This window comes from Aphelocoma coerulescens, chromosome 8 (assembly GCF_041296385.1).
Source record: "Aphelocoma coerulescens isolate FSJ_1873_10779 chromosome 8, UR_Acoe_1.0, whole genome shotgun sequence".
Lineage (NCBI taxonomy): Eukaryota > Metazoa > Chordata > Aves > Passeriformes > Corvidae > Aphelocoma > Aphelocoma coerulescens.
In genome coordinates, this window is record NC_091022.1 from 7,969,370 (window position 1) to 7,988,841 (window position 19,472).

General features: G+C 40.0%; 1 protein-coding gene across 7 annotated transcripts in view; it reads left to right on the forward strand.

Moving 5' to 3' along the window:
- Nucleotides 1-19,472, forward strand: part of DNM3 (dynamin 3) — a 172,849-nt gene that overhangs the window by 88,306 nt on the left and 65,071 nt on the right. For all 7 annotated transcript variants that reach the window (XM_069022384.1, XM_069022386.1, XM_069022380.1 and 4 more), the window contains one exon: nt 17,246-17,355. In XM_069022384.1, the coding sequence (XP_068878485.1) occupies nt 17,246-17,355 (110 nt within the window). The remainder of the gene's footprint in view (nt 1-17,245; nt 17,356-19,472) is intronic.

A 19,472-nucleotide genomic window follows, 5' to 3' on the forward strand; every position in this document is an offset into this window, starting at 1 on the left:
TTAGATTAAAATATCCAATAAATGTCTCTTTGATTGCAAACTCACCGATAAAAAACTGTGCATCTTCCCTATAAGACTTCAATTTAATAATTAATGTTTATAGAGAGTGCATAAATCCATTACAAAATGCATGAAGTAAAAAAACAAATACTTCCTAAGCATTTAAATGCCAGTGGCCAACAATGGGTTAAAAATACTGCACATTTTTGGTAACATTAGAAGCCCTGATGGGTGGAGTAGGCAATGGGCGTTTTAGTGTGGATGCTTTGCTAACCCTTTGCTGTGCAGCTGCAGTACAAACACACTGAAGCAATGGCCAGCAGCAAAGTGGGTTCTCAGGAAGCTGTATTTTGTGAGGCCTGTTTTTAAAACTTTTTTCTGTGCAGGAGAGATTTAGAGTTTTCTGCTGCAGGAGGAGCAAGGATTTTAACTGTTTTCTAATCACTAGCTTTTTCTGGTAAATACTGTAGAAAAAGCATTACAAGTACAGCTTTAAAGAGTTAGGAAAGCTCGTTAGCAACCCGTTGCCAAAATATCTATTTCTACACACTCTACACAAGTTAGAATAATCAAATTAAATGAAAGGTGGTTTTTGCATCTGGTTTTGGATCTGGAAATAAGTTGATACAGACAGATTCACTGGACAGTTTAATTGCTGTAATAAATTGGCAGTAAACCTCATGAAAATAGTATTTTCTTTTTTCACTGTGAAGACAGATACATCCTTACATAAAGAGAAGTTTGCTTCCTCCTTTGTCTAATTGTTGACAACTGTACATTTCCAGTTAGGTTTTTGTAATGGGTAACTAGACATAAGAAATCCCATCTATATGAAATATTGTGGAAAGTGCAGGCATCCTCAGAGGTGGTCAATAAGCTGTGCTGCTAACAGCAGAAAGTCTAGCAAGAAATGTCGTTTTATTATGCTTTGCAAAAATAGCCTCTGAAGATTCCACACGGGAGCTTTGTGGGAGGGCATTCCACACTGTGGGAGCAGAATGAGTGCCTTTAGGCATCTGAGGTCAAAATGTGGACAAGGACTTCAGACATTTATAGCTGTGTTTCTCCCTGCTTACAAAAAAAATTACTCAACAGTTTAGGAACAGTTTATATGGCAAGCGTAATTTGGGGATAGCCAGCACTTTATTGGCACAAGTTACATGAAACTTAGAATTCTAAGGTCTTCATTATTTCCGTCATGACCTTCTTTGCTGTGTACAATGCACAAGTTCGTATAGACTTCATGTGAGACATATGAAGTTATGCTTTTCTGTAAATATTTGTCCCTGAGAGGATGGTCCAACACTCTACCAAATGGAAAAGTTTGAGTAGCTACTCCTGGGCTAGGCTGGTACCCAGCCAGGAGGGGATAAATTAAGGCGTGGTCCTTTATTTCTCAGAGCCTTGAGACCTTTGCTTTTTGGAGCAGACCCAGATGTTGGCCTCTCCAGTGGAAGATGAAGGTGCCTCTATGGATTGAGTCTCCTGCTCAGCTGGACTCGCTCCTCTTCTTTGGGTTTGGTTTGAAGTTGCAGTTTATTCCATAGAGTCGGGGTTTTCATGCTGGGTGAGCACAGGGTGTTGGTGCCTTTCAGCTCCACACAAACAAGAAGCTGCATCATTCCTGAAAAATTGAGTTTGTTTAATTCTGTTGTTAGAACCCGTGTCTCATGTCCCTGTCTCAAGCACCTCTGCCAAGCTGTGTCTAACACACCACCCCGAGTACCTTCCTGAGGAGCATGGTACGGGAGCTGGGACTTGGGAAAAGCAGTTCTGGAGAGAAGGAGCTGGTGGATCCAGGCCTAGACTGTGGAAAATTGTCTGCAGTGGGGTAGAGCAGAGGGGAAAACACATGCTTAGAACACAAAAGCATTTGAGATGCTCAGGCTTTGCTTTTGGTGAAGACTGTGTGTCATCTTGAACAGCAAAGATGCTGCTTGCAGTGTAAATAGCAGAGTAAGAGCAGGGCGTAGCTCTAAGGAACTCCTGGGCATTTTAAATCAGGTTTGCTGTTTTATTCCCTCTGTAATTTAGATAAGAGGTTTACATGTATCAGTTGCAGAGTTCTTACTCTTATGACTTCAAGCTGTTGATTTAAAACTGAGGCACTTGAGAGAGCTGAAGGAAGGGGGTGGGGGCTTAACTGAACTTTGCAGTTTATACTAGTGCTTCATTTTCTTTAACTTAGTTTTATTTTCCTAATATCTAGCCATAATAATTTTTACTGCTTTGTAGGCTTTTTGGTGAAGAATAATGTAAAAGAAAGATTGAACACTGGAGCTTTCTCAACATCACCTATTAATGGGTTTCCCCCTCAACCAAGCAGTAGGTCAACTTTTTCCATGGTGTGTCTGTTTTAGTTAAAACACCTCATTATCTTTAAGTTCTCCACCATGAATCTATATAGTGCTCACTGAAAATCCTGGTGATGGTGATGCACATGTTTTTTGTTGCTTATTGCCTTTGGGAGCGTTCTCTGTTGTGTCAACCCCACACCAGTATGTGAGCTTTTGATATGAAAGAAGACACTTTTGCAGTTATTTTCTGTCTGACTTTCTAAACAAGAATATAAAGATATGTCAGTTTTCCAGATGAATTATTCCACTAGATCTCTGTTAGATGAATTAAGTAATAATTTTGATTCTGTATAAGAAATTTCTAGCTTTTCCCATTTGTGTGCCATACTAAGTCAGTCTACAGATATTTTAGGTAACTGTGCAGCAGTTTCTTCCATAACCTTTTCCTAACCTTATTCCCACCTCTGCAGCCATTTCTCCAGGTCACCATGTTTTATACTTATCAACAGGTCTTTTTACTTTCTCATGTTCATCTTTGAGGTACTCTGAACTGCTTTATAGTCCTCCTTGCTAAATTTTTCTCCCTTCCAGGGCCACCTCCCCTCTAGGACATGAGTAACAGAGAAACGAGTGTTGTGATTCTGTAATTAACAGTTCTTTTTAAACAAGTCCAGAGGAGGCCATTGAGATGCTCAGAAGGCTGGAGCATCTTTCCTATGAGGACAGGCTGACAGAGTTAGGGTTCTTCAGCCTGGAGAACAGAAGGCTCCAGGGAGACCTTAGAGCAGCTAAAGTATAACTTAAAGGAACTCCAAGAGAGCTGGAGAGATAGTTTTGACAAGGGCTTGGACTGACAGGACAAGGGATAATAGCTTTAAATTCATAGGGAGTGGGTTTAGATCAGGTACCAGAAAGAAATTCTTCCCTGTGGTGGTGGTGAGGCCCTGGCATAGGTTGCCCAGAGAAGTTGTGAATGCTTCGTGCCTGGAAATGTTCAAGACTAGGTTGGATGAGGCTTGGAGCAGCCTGGGACAGTGGAAGGTGTCCCTGCCCGTGGCAGGGGGGTGGGACTGAGATGAGCTTTAAACTCCCTTCCACTCTTCCAACCCGAACCATTCTACGGTAGGAATTTTTTCTTTTGAAGCAGTGCTGTGTCTGTGTGGATGTTTGTGTGAGGGCAGTGAGGATTTTGTTAAACTGCAGAGTAAGCTGAGAATTTGCAGCCTAATTCAAATGAATTAGAAATGTTTTCTTATGGAACTCAGCACCTGACATCAGTCAAGTTTTGCACTAAATGATCCAAATAATGAAATAATGAAGACTTTTTGGCTGTGTTGTTTAAGCTGACGGAATTTAGTATCCAATGGTAATGAGAGCATAATTATTTTAGATTAAGGGGCATGTGCCTGTTACGGTATATAAAATTTTCCTCCTTTTCAGTGAGCACAAGAAAAATTCCATAATGGGCTTCTCTTCAAGGCAATCTTGTGTTTTAGTGACCTGAAAGGGTCTGGGATTTTTTTTTATGCCTGCAGAAAATATCAGAGGTCGCTGATATCAAAGGTTCCTATCTTCACTTACCTTTTAGGAGGAGGTGGTGTCAGTTTTGTAAGAGTGCCATGTACAGTTCCAGCCACTTTACAAACAGTGCCCTTCTCTGCAAAAAGCACCTAGAAGTGGTGGTCTTTGTCCACATACAAACTGTGGCCAGAGTTGTCTTTCCATTTCTGTGGTTCCTGACTTGAAAAACACTTCTTGCACCAAACGTCTTTTGCAGAAGATGTGGGAAAAGGAAGTGAATGCAAGAAAAAACAAGGGGACTCAGGATTCACCTGTAAAGGCTCTGTGCAGCTGCCAAGCAAATTTGGCTTTAAACCCTAGTTTTGTGTTCTTAGACTAAACTGTATTTTTCCCCTTCTGAATTAGGTACTCTCCCATTTGCATTTCTAAAGTGTGATTTCAGGGCAGATTGATCTTTGAGGCCTTCTGTTTTCATTAGGGAATGTGAATTTCTTTTAAGTGTAAATTTTCCAGGCTTATAAAGCTTGGTTTGGGGAGGATTTTTTTTTTCTTTTTTGAGTAATGGCAATTAGTTCTGTAATGCATTTATTTAAATATACATGCATTTAGCCTTGTCTATTGTTATGTACTTTTTTCCTGGGAATTACTAGTAATTATATTTTGGTAATCTATTAGTATAAAACCCTCATTATTTCAAGCTATTTCAGTACAGTGTATTATTAGACATTTAAAACAAATCTAAACTGCTAGACAATCTAGTTTTTTTAACCTTGGGAATATCCTCAAAGGAGCACAGAATGTTATTTCAGCAAAAGGAATGAATTGAGACAATAATTAAAATATACATTTAGTTTGAGTAACGTAAATGTAAAGAATGGATCAGAGAAAATCAAATTGCTGAATACGATGTTGAAATAGCACTTGGGCAAACATAGAACACTTTTAATGAACTTTTTATTTCAGTATTTTATTTCAAGATTTTTGAGGCTTTTGAAGGCCAGAGGAGAACTAGCTGAATTGTTTTCTTTGTTTTATATTGTATTTTAAAAATTTTGTCGCATGGACAACTTTACAATAAGCTGTCCTCCCTGCTATGTATCTTTGAGTGTCCTGAAAACAAAATGAGTGGAAAATGTTTGTCTAAAATGTTCTTTATTGCTTTAGAACATGTTAAAGGATGATCTCTGATAGCAGAATTAACTGTGTGTGAAATGAGCTCATTGACAGCTAGTAAGATGGTTTACATGAATAAGGCTTAGTTGTATGAATTCAGTTTTCAGAATCAATCATAGAGCTAACTTCTTTGTGAAAAATTATATACTTGGGAGTTTGATAGATGGTTTCATTCTTATAGATTCCTTACTGAAATTCAATTTTGTACATATATTTGTAGGTTAGCTATCTTGTTTCACTTGGATTTTTGTTTTGACCGTGCTGCTTTCCTATGGAAACACTTTCAAAATGTCAGTGTTAGAAAGCAGTTGTAATAGATTTTTCCAGCAGCAGTTCCTTGTTGGTTGCAGTATCTGTAAAAGCTAATGACATTAAGGAGTAATGGAGTATATCTTTCAAAGCACAAGTAACGAGTAATAGGGGTGTTTTGACATAGTGTTTAAAGAAAAAAAAAAAACCCATGGAATTTGGTTTCCTGCCCAGAACTTTGACTGACTGTCTGGGAATTCAGTGCCGTATGTCAATGTTATGTAGAATTAGTGTATGTATGCTGCAGTGATTCTTTACAAATGTAATAGCGTCCTGCAAGTTTAGGGCCAGGGAGTTGATAGTCCCCAATATTTTGAGTCAGCATTGATAAAGACTTACACTGTTGAGGAAGTGCTGCATAGCAAATATTGCCCTTTCTTCCAGAGAAGCAGTGGTGTTCATCTTCCTTGTCCATAGTACAGCCTCATACTGTAAAAATTCAACATTTTTGCAGGCGTGTTTCAACTTTTGGATTTCAATGCACCTTTTTTGTTGTCTTCTGTGTTTGCAATAATGTCATTACCTCTTGCATTACCATTGTTTGGAGTTCTCAAGCTCCTGGAGACTTTCAAAGCCATTGTACCTTTCGTGGATTCTTTGAAACAGCTGAGGTTAAGCATGTGTAGCTAGTGCTGCTGAAGCAAAACTTTACACCTTGTTTATTGAATCTTTAAAAATCTTATTTTCATAATATCACTTCACCAACAATAGCTATCCAAGCTGCATGTTACAAATTTTTAGAGCATGATGAAGGTAGATCTTACAGCTATTGTGATCATTGGTTAGAGGTTTTTTTCCTTAGGAAAAAGCTCCTTTCTAATTGTGCTCTTGGGGCGGCCAACTGACAGTATCTTAACAAAGATGATTAAGTAAATGCAGGTGTTTGTCATCTTAACACAACTTTCAGTCTACACAATGGTGTATTCAATCTGTATTTTCCTCCTGAAGCAAATAGCATGGAATCAAAGAGGGTGTTAGGTATGAATCAGAGTAGTACTTGATTGCAGGAATCCAGACATGGGAGAACTGGAATTCTTTAAAGATGATGTTATTTTATACAGAGGAGAAATGACATATTTTTAAATGTCACTGCAAGAAAAGACAAGGTTTGGCGTTAGTCTGGATTGGAAGAGATATGGAGAAAAGAAAAAATTTAAAACAATAGAAAAACGATTAAAAATACTTTTGAATTAGTAAGGTTTTTATTTTGTAATATCCAAAGAATATGACTGCAAGATTCTTAAATCTGGCAGTTACTGAAGACCTCATCCACCATGGAATAGTGAGGGAAATGCCTCCTCCCCGGTGCTGATACTCTTCAGAGATACTCTCATTGCCCAGTTTTTTGTGTTTGTCGCTTACAGCGATGATGATGGAGTCTCTGTTTGGCTGAGAGTTTGTTGCTGCTTTGTTAAGAGCGAATCTGGCAGCCAGAAGCATCACAGATGTTGTCTCCTGACTTCAGTACCCCACTTCCCCCTGTGCCCCTCACAGTGCACAGTGGCAGTCCAGCTTTGTTCCTAGGTCTTGGTTGTGACAGTGCATGATCTGCCTCTTCGCACAAACCTCTGGCTGTTGCCTCTGACAGGGAAACTGATACCACGTGGCTGAAGATGTGCTGTAAGTTTGTTCTTGCAGAGTGTTTGTTTGCCTGTTTCTGCTTGAGCTGGCTGCAAAGGTGGCTTTGGATGATCTGTTCTGGATGCGGCACAGCCTGCTCTGGGCCTGCAGGAGAACTGCCAGTGCTGCCAAGGATGGCCGGTCTCTAAGGCTTTCGTGTTAGGGCTGTTATCCTGTCATTGTGATTCAGCAAGGGCACAAAGGTGGGCTTGTATGAAGCTGACAAAAGTGATCTGTCAGCAAATCAACCAAGGTCTGCCATCACATGAAAGGGCAATGACAACACTTGAACAGTCTGTGTTTATTTCAGACTGAGGATGTCTCTGTCCTTCCAGACAGGGTGCTGTGTGCTTCCCCAAAGTGTGGTACCTCCTGCTGAGGTATCTGCCTGAGTTCAGCACCTGCCATGGTATTTAAAGGGAGCATGTGGCCAAGGCAGGGGAGTTTGTCCCTCTGTTTCAGGTGTGTGTTTTTAAGGTGTGCTGTATGGTTGACATACTTTCCCTTGGGATGATGCTGGAACAGGAACTCTGTTTTCTGTATTCTGCTGCAAGGCAACAGCTGAGCAGCACAATCAAAATGATTTGCAATGTGTCCAGTGTACTTCATGGAACACACTTCTGCATGTGACAAACTAACATACAGTTATCAGGACAGAGATGCTTGGGAGTGAGCAACACTTGGATGTTTTCTTTTCATATGTAGCATCTGCAGACTGAAAAGTGCCATATTTGGCAGCTCTCCTACACACACCTCCCTCTGCACATACTCCTGGTGGTAGGGGTCAGTAGAAGACTAGCACTGCCTCATGTTGGGGTTCCTCCCCCCTGGCGTGGGATCCTGGGAGAGGGGCCCCGGGGTGGAGGCATGGGGTTTCCCTACTCTCTGGTCAACCCCATTGGTTGTTTTGTGTTCCCCTGCCCGGCAAGGACCCTCTGGTCCTGTGATTGATACAGTTCTTCGGCAGTCGCCAGCCATGTGGTTGGAAAATAAACATCTCTCTGAAAGCATCTACTGAGAATTGGTCCTTATATTTCTTTTCCACGGGCCTCGCTGTATATACGTGTTGTAGGAATCCCCCCTACAACAGCCTCGCACCTTGCTGTCACTTTTTTTAGTGACAGTAACTTTGATGGAGCCAGTCCAGAGAAGGGCAACAAAGCTGGTGAAGGAGGACAGGTCATATGAGGAGAGGCTGAGGGATCTGGGGTGGCTCAGCCTGGAGAAAAGAGGTTCAGAGATGACCTTATTGCTCTCTACAGCTACGTGAAAGGAGGGTGTAGCCAGGTGGGGTCAGTCTCTTCTCCTAGACAACCAGCAAGACAAGAGGAAATGGCCTCAAGTTGAACCAGAGGACCTTGAGATTGGATCTTTTGAACATTTTCTATTTTCTTGGATGTTCTACTAACCTTTTTTTCCACATTCCTGTGCCCCTGTTTATCAGATTAGGTTTTTTGAGTTGAGTCAATCCCCACTCACATTCCAGTACTTACTGGGGCTGGCGATGTAGATTCAGAGGTGGCATCTGGCTTAGGAGGGTTCGAGAACAGAGACAACTTAAGCTCAGTTTGAGGAACAGCTTTGGCTATGAGCTTCAAGAGTGCTTCAGTCTGGGACAGCTTCATAGGCACATTCCTGATGAGTATTTCTAGGGAGATTTCAATCTAATACTGATTTCCAAGGACAGAGGGCTGCAGGTTTTCCTGCGTATTGCTGTGGTTATTTTAGGATATCTCCTGTCAAATTCTGAGACACCTCTCAAAACCTTCCGTTGAAGATTTGATGGCATTATGTGAATTAACATTTGAAGGTAATGTTTTTGTTATGAAGTAGAAATAGTGCTTGGTGGTTATGGTGTATTCATTTTTCTTTGTTTATTAGTTATAGGAACATCCCCAGGGCTACTTATTTAAAAAAAAAAAACCCTCCAAACTCCAAAATGTTGTGATAGAGTAAGCAGGTGATTTTGTCACTCTTTTTATAATTCAATAGTTTTTGTTTGATGAAATTAAGAAGCTACAGTATATTTATACATATGATGTAGAGCAAGGAAGGAGATAGCTTCAGACAGTTGTCTCAGAAGTTAATGTTTTCCATGACCCAAGTATCTTGGCTTGATTTAGAAAAAAAAAAAATTAAAAAGCTGAAATGTACCTTTCAAAATATGCTGCTATAAAAAAAAAACAACCAGCTAAAGAGGAGGGGTGCTGGGGGAGAAGTCTTGACACCAGAAGCTCTGTCACAGCAGAGTTTTTCTCTCGGATGTCTGGAAAAAGTCTTATACTTCTGGGATGCTTTCCAAAATATTTTCAGTGACCATTGCCACAGGCGTGAACTTCTTAATGCATTTTGCAGTAATCTCCACCACAGTGAAATTGATTGCTGTCTGAAAGCTTTTAATGATAACAAGCAAGTAGGGCAGCATAAGTGCCATGAACTAATTTGCGTCTGTGCCTTATGTTGCATCTTTAGGAGTCCTGCAGAGACAGATGCATTGCCTCAGGAAAATCCTGCTTAATGTTTTTTACATAATTATGTAATTGCATATTTATCATTTTACATCTTGCAGAAAAGATCTTCTTTCTGCGTATACAAAGGATGTAGCGTCTCTGGAGATCCTTCAGTTGGTACCCAGGGAAAGGTATCTGGTGGCTTCCTGAGTTTGAACTTTTCTATGATTCACTTTATAGAAACTGAAATGGATACAAAAGCCAGAGGAGTTTTAAGAAATGCTTTTCCAGCAGGAAAAAAGGTACTGTATCAAAGGTGCATCTTCTTCATGTGCCTACGGAGGAATTTCAGGAGGCTTATAAATGAAAGGTTCTCTTTCTATCTACAAGTTCAGGGGATTGAGGAAGCTGAAAATACAGTACAGCTTCCTGGTTTTTTCCATATTATCTTAGTATTCCTAATGCTAGAGATCATTAGAACTAGAGAGGTTCATCCACCCAGACCATCACCTTCTCAAGACTGAAATCTGAGCTGCACTTCTATTCAAAGAGGTTTCAAGAATTATGTTTTTTCTGTAAATAAAAAAAATCCCACCACCAAAGCACATGTATACACATATATATAACATCATATTTTTATACACACACACATATATGTGATAAGCAGAATTGTTCCTGAAAAGCTGTACCCAACTGAGAAGCCTGATCTTGCAGACCGTGGTGTGTCATTGTCCCTCTGTGCCCTCTGCCAGCACAGACGTGCTGCTCCAAAGCCCTTCATCCTGCACTACTGCTCTTACAAACCACTGTGGTTGTTGGATAATCTGCAGTAAGTGAGGAGTGAAAAACAAAAACTTGAGCACCAGCAGAGAAAAACAAGCTGTCCTAAGCAGGCTTCGTAGCAAAGGATAAGAAGGTCAGAGGATACATTTATCCCCCCTCTACCTTCGAAGCAGCCACTTGATGCATCCAGCAGAATTTTTCCAGACTGTCACTGGTTCATCACTTGGGGCTTTCTCTCAGTTTTAAATGCCAGCATCACTTCAGTTCAGAGGAATTGCTGGCTTCTTTCCCAGACAAGATTTCCCAAATTCAAAATGACCTTTCAAGATCCTAACTAATAGGAGCTAAACAGAGATTTCCTCTTCATCAAGCCCTTTCTCAGATTGATCCTTTTACTGACAGCACAGACCAGTGAAAGACCAGCCCTTCGCTTGTGATAATAAACACCTCTTTTGGAGAGGGGCAAACTTAAATCACATTGAATTTGTTATATATTCCAGAAGCTATTGCCCTTCTGTTCGATGCACCGATTATGTAAAGGCAGAGGGGAGTACCAGTGAAATTACTAGATTTTTTTTTTTCTTTTCTTTTATTATTTTTTCCTTAATCCAACCATTCAGGCTCTGCACTAATCCAGTGATGCCTAGTGAGCCATTATTGAGGGAAATGAAATATTGACAATGGAAAAGATGTTTATCTGGGTCCAATGACATGGGGACTGCTGTGCAGGCAGCCAACCCCATGGAATTAGCTTGTTACAGCAGGTTTCAGAGGTGTCAGCTTGCACTTCAAGGCCAGCTTGGCTGCTCAGCACAGCACTCCCCAAGGATTCTGTGCCCATCCTCTCTTCCAGGCAAGGAGGAGGAGGAATTTGGGGCTGCCTAGCTCTGAGTGGGTGGGTTGTGAGGTTCTGCTTTGCTGTGTGCTGTAGGAATGCAAACTGCAGCTTCAGCTCCCTGGAAGCCCTCAATTAAAATTGTAAACCTTTGTTCTGCAAAATAGTGATGTAGAGACAGTCTATATTGGTGTCCTTCTGGAAAGTCTTGAAATGTAGCAGGATAGGAAACTGCTTTCAAGGAAGAACCAGCTACCATTTCTTGATGAAGTGTTTCAAATGCAGGGTTGCGAACTTTTGTTTTTCTATTCCTGAAGAAATTTGGGCAAAAGAAAAGTGCAGGAAAAAAATGTAATACTGGTTCTTATGAGAGAAAAACACTGTGGGAAATGAATGACACTCTGTAAAATGAATGATAAGGCCTGACTAAGGACTGATTTAACATTAGCATCAGGTTTAGTCCCATAGTTGAATTCTGAAGAAACAGCAGAGATATAAAAAGGCTCTTAAATTTTTTAATAGTATGTTGTGGAAAAAGATACCAAAAGATTGGGAAAAAATTGCAAGTGCCAGAAGTATGCATAATTGCCTGGAAAAGATAGTGCAAATGCAAAATATAGAAAGATAATAACTGAAACCTGAAATACCTTGGTTCTATTGTGGGATCTTTCCTTCAGCTATGGTTTCAGGTTTACCATTTTCAGCTTTGATTTATATAAGAAACTCATTATTTTGACCATGGCAAAAGATAAAGACTTGTAAGATTGAAGGAATATAAGATTTGGTATTTGTGCTCTGTGCCATGTGCTCTGTTCTTCTAACAGCCCAACTTATCAGCCTGAGCCATTGTCACATTTTTGTCATGAGATTTGAAATTTGAAGTTGACTCTAGAAGACTGGAGGAGAGAGGTGCATAGATGGAAGAAATATGTTCTCGTCTGCAAGTTATTAAGTATTCTTTTGCAGTACTTTTTATTAAAATATTAGAATATTTGTGTACATATTGTTTTTCTGGTAAAGCAGCTCCTTCTTCATTTTATAGAAGCACTAGAATTATGTTTTCTGCATCTGTACCCAGGAGCTGCTCAGGCCTGGATCCCACACTGCTAAATAATCTCTCATAAAATAACTTGCTTTATTTTTCTTCAGAATTTTGCAGTAGTGTCTGAGAATCTCATGCTTCATTTTTCAAAGTATGCTTTAAAGCAAAGTGTGGTGTAGCAGAGACCACTGTGAAGATGCTGTGTGGCTTTGTCAACTGAGAGAGAAATACAAACTGTAATAGAAACACAGTAAAATTCTCTTGGGTATATTTAAAGTCAGAATATGGTAAATTCTTGGATACTGATTTGAATACTATAAAGGTTTCTATGAGGCATCTTAATAGTTTTCACTTCCATCAAATGCCACAGAGTAGGCTGTTTGCACTGGCAGCCAGAGCTCTGAGGTGTAAACAAGTCTGAGCCTTTCCTTTTTGGGAGTAAACAGGCACAGACCACCAGCATTTCCCTACACTTCCTATTATTTTTCTTCTTCTTTCTTTAATACAGATCACTCTGGCTCAGCAGGTCCACAAGCCACTGCTTCTTGTGTCTCTGCAGAATGTGGGTACTGCTCTGGCCATATAAAATAGTACAGTACTATAAAATATCTTTGCTTTGGGATTATTTTCTGCCTCTGCTGCTTAACTGCTTTGCCAAATAGTTGCTTGGCTTGGATGTTCCACCTACATGTTTTAGAGCCCTGAATGCAGGATATTTAATAATGTCCTGCCATCACTGGCTGCTGGCAGAAACATGGTCAAGCACGACGCCTGTGTGTCAGGTAAGTATTAGCCCCGAGTATTAATGCAGAAACAAATACAGTGAGCAGTACAGTGTCAGTCTGGGAATCTAGTCCAAAGGCAGTTTTTTATCTGCTGTTCCCCAGCTTCATTTCAAAGCTGTTCTTCCTCAGTTTATGATTTTAAAGCAGTTCACTCTTTCACCTAATACTTGTTAATGCCTCATACTAATGGCAGAGGCATTTTGTGGATATCTACATTTGCTATTGGTGCCCAGTAAATACTCCTGAGATTTGTACTCTCAGTATGGCTGGTGCAGAGAATGAATCCTGCTGTAAACCAGCCTTTGTTCCAACCTTTCTGATGTGGCCTCTGCTTCCAGTTGGGAGCTTGATTTCTGTGAATTGTGGTCCCCACACAGAGAGGTTTTGGTTGGTGTCATGACCCTCCATTTCAAAGTTGGTGTTCTATAAGGCATTCGTAAGTGGTGAGCAAACCAGATCAATTGTCTTCATGCAGCTGAAAGTGCGATTGGGTTAACACTTGGCTTAGTCCTGCGTTTCAGAACCTGAGCATTGTGTGTTTGAATTGTCCTTCATGAACTTTAATTCTGTTCTCTTGTGGAGTAGAGCCTGTGCTGTTGCTGCTGCTGCTGCACTGTAGCCATCCTGAAGTGACAAAAGAATCACCTTTGATAACTGGAAGAAGCTGAAGTAATTTAATGATCTCTTTTCTTTGAAGCAAAGGAATTCTATTCCCCTTATCATCCAGTTTGCTGACGTTGTGTCCAAGGTTTCTTTTGCTGTTTTGACTGAGCCTGAAAGTTCCAAAAGCACGGAATGCTTTTTGAAGCAGTTTCTGCCCCTGGCTGAAAATGCAATGGAGTTCATTAGCCTGGAAGTGCTGGCTGAGACCCTGCTGGGGGAAGGGGAGCTGCTGTTGTATTTTTTGTATCCCTTGTGCCATTTTGGACTTGAGCAGTATTTATTTTTAGTACATTTAAACAGTGCAGAAGGAAGGGGCAGTTGTAATATGGCATATTTACATCATGCTGTCAGTTCCTGGCAGCTCACTTGCCTGTCGGAGAACAGAATTGGTCCATTAAGGATGTGAGTGCTACTTATGCCCACGAGTGGTGAAACATTGTCTCCAGGGTGGGAAAGCCTGCCCAGGCCAGCAGGTTCGTTTGTTTTTCTAAGGTGGAGTATGGGGAATTTTTTTCATGTCACAGGGACAGGAATGGGCCATTCTACCTCCCACTTTTTCCTTCTTTTCCTCTACTCTGGAAAAAGAGAGGCAAAGTCTCTATGTGAGATCAGCATGTGCTGGTTTTTCCCCTCGTGTCACGCTTCAGTTCTCTGCCCCTTTATAAAAATAAAAATCTATAAATAAAAAAGAACAAATGCTGAGGGGGACAAACTGGACCCACAGTTATGTGCATGTAGTCACTCGTCGAAGTGTGCCTAGCCCCATTCCTCCCAGGCTTCATGCATTCCCTGTTTCTTATGCTGTCAGCTTCTCAGGATGGGAAACATGCACAAATAGTCCTGGCTGGAGCTTTTTTTACCTTACTATAACATAATATTAATTGAGCTTAGGCTGAAATGTTGGGCTCATCTGCTGTTGAATTAGCCCATTCTCCATTTATGTATATTTTCCCCACTTTGAAGGGGAAAAAAATTGCAATGAGTTTTGCTGCCACACTTTAATGTCACAGTAATACCTTTCTCTTGGCATTAAGCAGTATTCAGCTCTGATCTCTCCTGTGTGACATGCTGTCTCTGTTTGCCTCAAGCACAGGCACCCTGTGATTTCCCTTTCTTGGAAACTGCCCTGTCTCAGCATGTGGGTAGGAGGCCATGTAAATAAATACCAACCACTTCTTAGCCTTCAGTAGGCATTTCCTTTTTCCTGGTGGCTGCAGAAGAAACACTTTCTCACAGTTTGGCATCAAACATTTATATAACTTTCCCGCTTGTGGAATTTTTGTTTAGACAAACAGATTCTTGGTATAGTTTTTTCATCAGTTTCTATTTTTATTCATCTGTGGTTGCTTGGTTTGTCAGTGAATAGTGTCTGTCAGAACAAAAACTTCATCAGAAACTTCTTAATTTTTCAGTAATTGAATAGTAAATCATGATAAGCCTATTCTGTAAAACTGAAAGGTAAGTTTTAAAGAAAAAATTGAAATAAAGTTTCTTACACTGCCATGCAGTCCAGCTTTCAATGAAAAAAAAAAAAGCTTTTAATACAAAGTTTAATACATGCTAGAATAGTTTTCAAGTGTGTGTCCCTTTGTGGTGGCAGCAAAGCTAATACATTGTTGTCTTTTATTTACTATATTAGTTAGGACATAAATTTGTAATAGCAAAAACAGATCATAGCAGTAAAAATCTGTATTAGAGGATAGTGTACTTTTAATTTTGATACATAAATATCTAATCTGTAAGTTCTTTATTTAGCGTCATTTACTGTTATTTATTTTTGTATTGGTAAATTATGAATTTACTTGGCTTTTTTTATTTATCTCAGTGTAATTCTTACTGAATGGATGGTAGAGTATAGTCCCTGCAGGGAGAGCCCCAAGGCTTCAGGCAATACATATTTCCTGGAAGCAGAATATAGGTACGAACTGTGATAAGCAGCTACAGAGTGACAGAGAACTAGACTCCTTCATGGGAGTAGATGTTAGATGAGAGAGTGAAGAATATACATATGTATGGTTTTTTGTGAGTAATAATTTCTAGGATGGTTAAGATAGAGGCAGTTTAAAAATCCAGAAGATACTTTTTATGTAATACATGGAATTTGATAACCTTTGTATTCAACAACAAGAGAAACTGTTCTTTTCCAGAAGGGCTTTTGAAATCTGCTTTTTCCTCTCCTGAGGCCTGGTATGAGGCTGTCTAGGAAAGTGAGCCGTTGTTGGCCATGTCATGGTATTTTTATAGTTTCACTCTTCAGGCTTTTCTCATCCAGCTTAGTTTTGCAATCTGCTGAAGCTCAGCCAAGATGAATTGCATCTGCCCTCACAGAACACACATTCAGCCCAGCCAGGACATCTTCCAGTTCTGTGCACTGGAAGTTGCTTGGTGTATTCTGGGAAACACGTATTGAGAAGAATGAGCCCTAGTTTGGTTTGTTCCTTTGTCCTGTCTCATGGCATACAATAAACTATTATCCTATGCGTATTTCTTCCTTGAGCCAACCCCCATAAGTGATGTCTCGGTCCAGAATACTCCAGGAAGTGCAGTGGTGCTGAACTTCATAGCTGGCTCTGGTTGTGGCTAGGCAAAGATGAGTCAGCCTTGCTTCATGTTGGCTAATAAGGGACTGTAAAGGGATCTTAAGCTCTTCAGCTTTGGTGGTTTATTGAAATTCTGTAGGGTCATCAGGTAGCCAAATTCATGAAAGCCCCATTTAGTATCCACTGGAAAAAGTCCAGGGCATAAAGCCTCTCTGCACTCCATTGCTGCCATGATAGTGGCACCAGCCTTAAAGGTACCTTTATGGCTTTTAGAAGCTGTTAAACGGTGCTGCGTTAATGCCCCTGTCAGCAGTGTTATTGTGATGTGCAAGCCCAAAATGAGGGGTTTGAGGATAACTTCTTGTCTTTGGTTCCTTCTATTTAACAGCTGGTGTGTTTTCAAAGCAAACTGGAGAGGTTTGGTTCAGTTTAGCCATCAGTGCAACAACTGAAAGAAGTTTAACATAATGGCAACAGCTAATAATCTCGGGGTTTTTTTGTTCTGACATAGTAAATTACCTTGGGAGTATTGCTAGTCCTTAATTGGAAGTGATGGGAAGGAAGAAACCTGGAAAAGGTGAAATTACAGTGATTGTGCTGTAAATGAGGGTTGTGATGAAATTGCAAAGGAGTTGGCTACAGCAAGAGTGAATAAGTCATTCCTATTTGGAGAAATAAGTTGGTTAGATTAGAGTCTGATTTTGTTTGTACATGGTACGTATAAAACCTTGATTATTTTGATTGATTTGTATGGGTTTCATATTTTTCACTGGCAGAATGAAAGTTTATGTGTGCGTTTATTGAATGCCATGCTTACATAATTAATAATAGCAACAAAGTAGAGATGAACTTATGTCACCAGTTACTTCACTTGCTGTGCAGACATAGAAGAGTTCTTCATTGATCAGACACTTTTTTTTTAGTTAAATCTGACCCTTGCCTTTTTAGAATTCAGTGGAATGAAAAATAACAAATGTAGATGTTTATGTGTTTGAGGTGAACTTTTTTTATTAGGAAATGTTTTAAAAGGGTCAGTGAAAAACAGAACTGAAACTGAGGTTTCATTTTCATTTCTCTTGCAGGTAGGTCTATGAAATATAAGCAGACATTTAAATTTGGGTATTTTCTTATGGTAACAAATGTATCAAGGTCATTACCAACTAAACAGAGCTTGCTGACATCAGGCTTCTTCTCACACAGTGTTGTTTAAATCCATTTTTTTTCTAGGAAAAAGAGAAGAAGTATATGCTGCCTTTGGACAACTTGAAAGTGCGAGATGTTGAAAAGAGCTTCATGTCCAGCAAACACATCTTTGCATTGTTTAACACAGAGCAGAGGTAAGAAAATGTGCTATTCTGCAGATACTTCCATAAAATGACATCTAGCTGAGCATTCTAGTAACTCTGAGTGCAGTTCTGTTATTTCCACCATATTGAGTACACAAGGTCTTGATATTCTTGATTTATCTGCTTCTTTGCTGTTGCATAACCATGGGATGAAAGGTTGGTGTCCTCTGAGCCACTCTTGGGGTGAAACAGCTCCATGATGAGTCAGCCTGTTCTGTATGGCTGGATAATCATCTCCTGATCCTATTTTTGTTTTATTTGGCAGTCACCTAGGCTTACCAAAACATTCATGACTTCTGTACCTTGTGACCAGATTCAACTGGTGTAAATCACAAAAACGTCACTGCTTTTCACTTTCTCCAGTGGAAAATCTTGCCTGTCATTAATCTTGGGACTCATTTGATTATTTGTTTGGGTTTAAACACTGCTGAATGGAGAAAAATTAGATTCCTCTACTTCTCTATTTAATAAAATCTTTGCTTTTTAGTTTTTGACCCACACTTTTCCTCTCAGACTCTTCTCTGTTTTAAGTGGTGCAGGTGCTCTACAGAAGCTACTCCTGATACACAGCCAGTTCAGATTGCTGTGCACAAACAGGTTCCTTAAATGTTACAAAAGACATAAAAGTGACATGTAATTTTTTTTTTCTTTTAAACTGAGGAGGAGAGTTGCATTTGTGATGCCATGAAGATTTTTTGCCTTTTCTTTTATACCCCTGTTATACCTTTTTACAACTTCTGTATTCCTAGTGCTTTTTCCCTACATTCTTGGACTTATTTGTCAAGCTTTGAGACTAAACATTTTAGAAGCTTCATAGCTAGGGATCAGTGTGCCCCAGACACCAAGGTCCTCTCCAGAACACATTCTGTAAACTAAGGTAGAACCATCCACGTGAAGGTTCCTTGGGGAGGGGGGCTCACTTGAGCCTCTCATTGGGGAATCTTTGATAGATCTGCTAATTAGTAAAACATATAATGTTCTACCTGATCTTTGGGGATATACTCAGTGATGTGCATCTCGATGCATATGACCTAGACGTGTGCACCTAAGGATCCTTAAAATAAATACCAAGGTAAAATCCCTTTTCCCCTTCAAGCCATGTATGACTCTTGATTTTAAGACCAGGAAAAGGCATCATTTGTAGCTGTCTCAGTGGAATTGCATTTTAGCATATAAGGGGCAATTTCTGTAAGTTTTTTTTCAGGCAAATAAGTAAATTGAATTGCAGGGGTAGCATGGATAGATATCCTTGTTTCCCTCTTCTGTTAAATTCCTTCACACTCACTTCTCCTTCATATCACCAAAGCTTGGCATTACCTTCAGATATTCAAGATGTTGACAGCTGGATGTGGCTCTCTGCAGAGCCAGCTGTTATTGCCCCCAGACTGGCCAGAAATAGTGGCCAGAACTTTCAGAAGCAAAGAATGCCCCTCCCTCCTGCAAAGCAAAAGCGAAGCACGGGACTTCTGGGCTGTCAGGTTTCTGCTGACCGCAGCAATGCGAGGACACAATGTCAGTCTCATTCTGAACTACCCCAGGAAGGCTTTGCCTGTGTCTGCTGACACCTCAGCCAGCCTGCAAGGGGACATGGTCTGCCAGGAGATGCCCTTTGAAAGTATGTCACACACATGCTAGCTGGGAATAATGTTTCAAATGCTTGACCAGTTGCATTTCTGGAAAACAGAAGAAAGCTTTGAAAAGCTTTTCATGTTCTTAAAAACATAAATGATCTTTGGCTGCTGGAAATGAGTGTTAATTCTGATGATTCTGCTGTAGTTATGTGTGGATCATCCCAGTGTTGTATGTACACCTATGAAGAAAAGTAACTTTGTCCTGGTGGCTTGATATCAGCTGTGCATATTAGGTTACTTCCATGAGAAATTTGTTAATTTTAGCTCATTGTTTCTCCTTTGGTTTGACTAATGGCTTTGAATATCATCATCATCATAAATAGTAATAATCAAACTGCTGTGAAAATCCAAGAGAAGCATTTCCATTGGCAAGTTTGGGATTTATTTGGGTGATGTATAGCTGGACATTCACATTTTTACTTGATCTTCATCCATACTAGACATCAAGGATTTCAAAATCAGATGTCTAAAATGTTT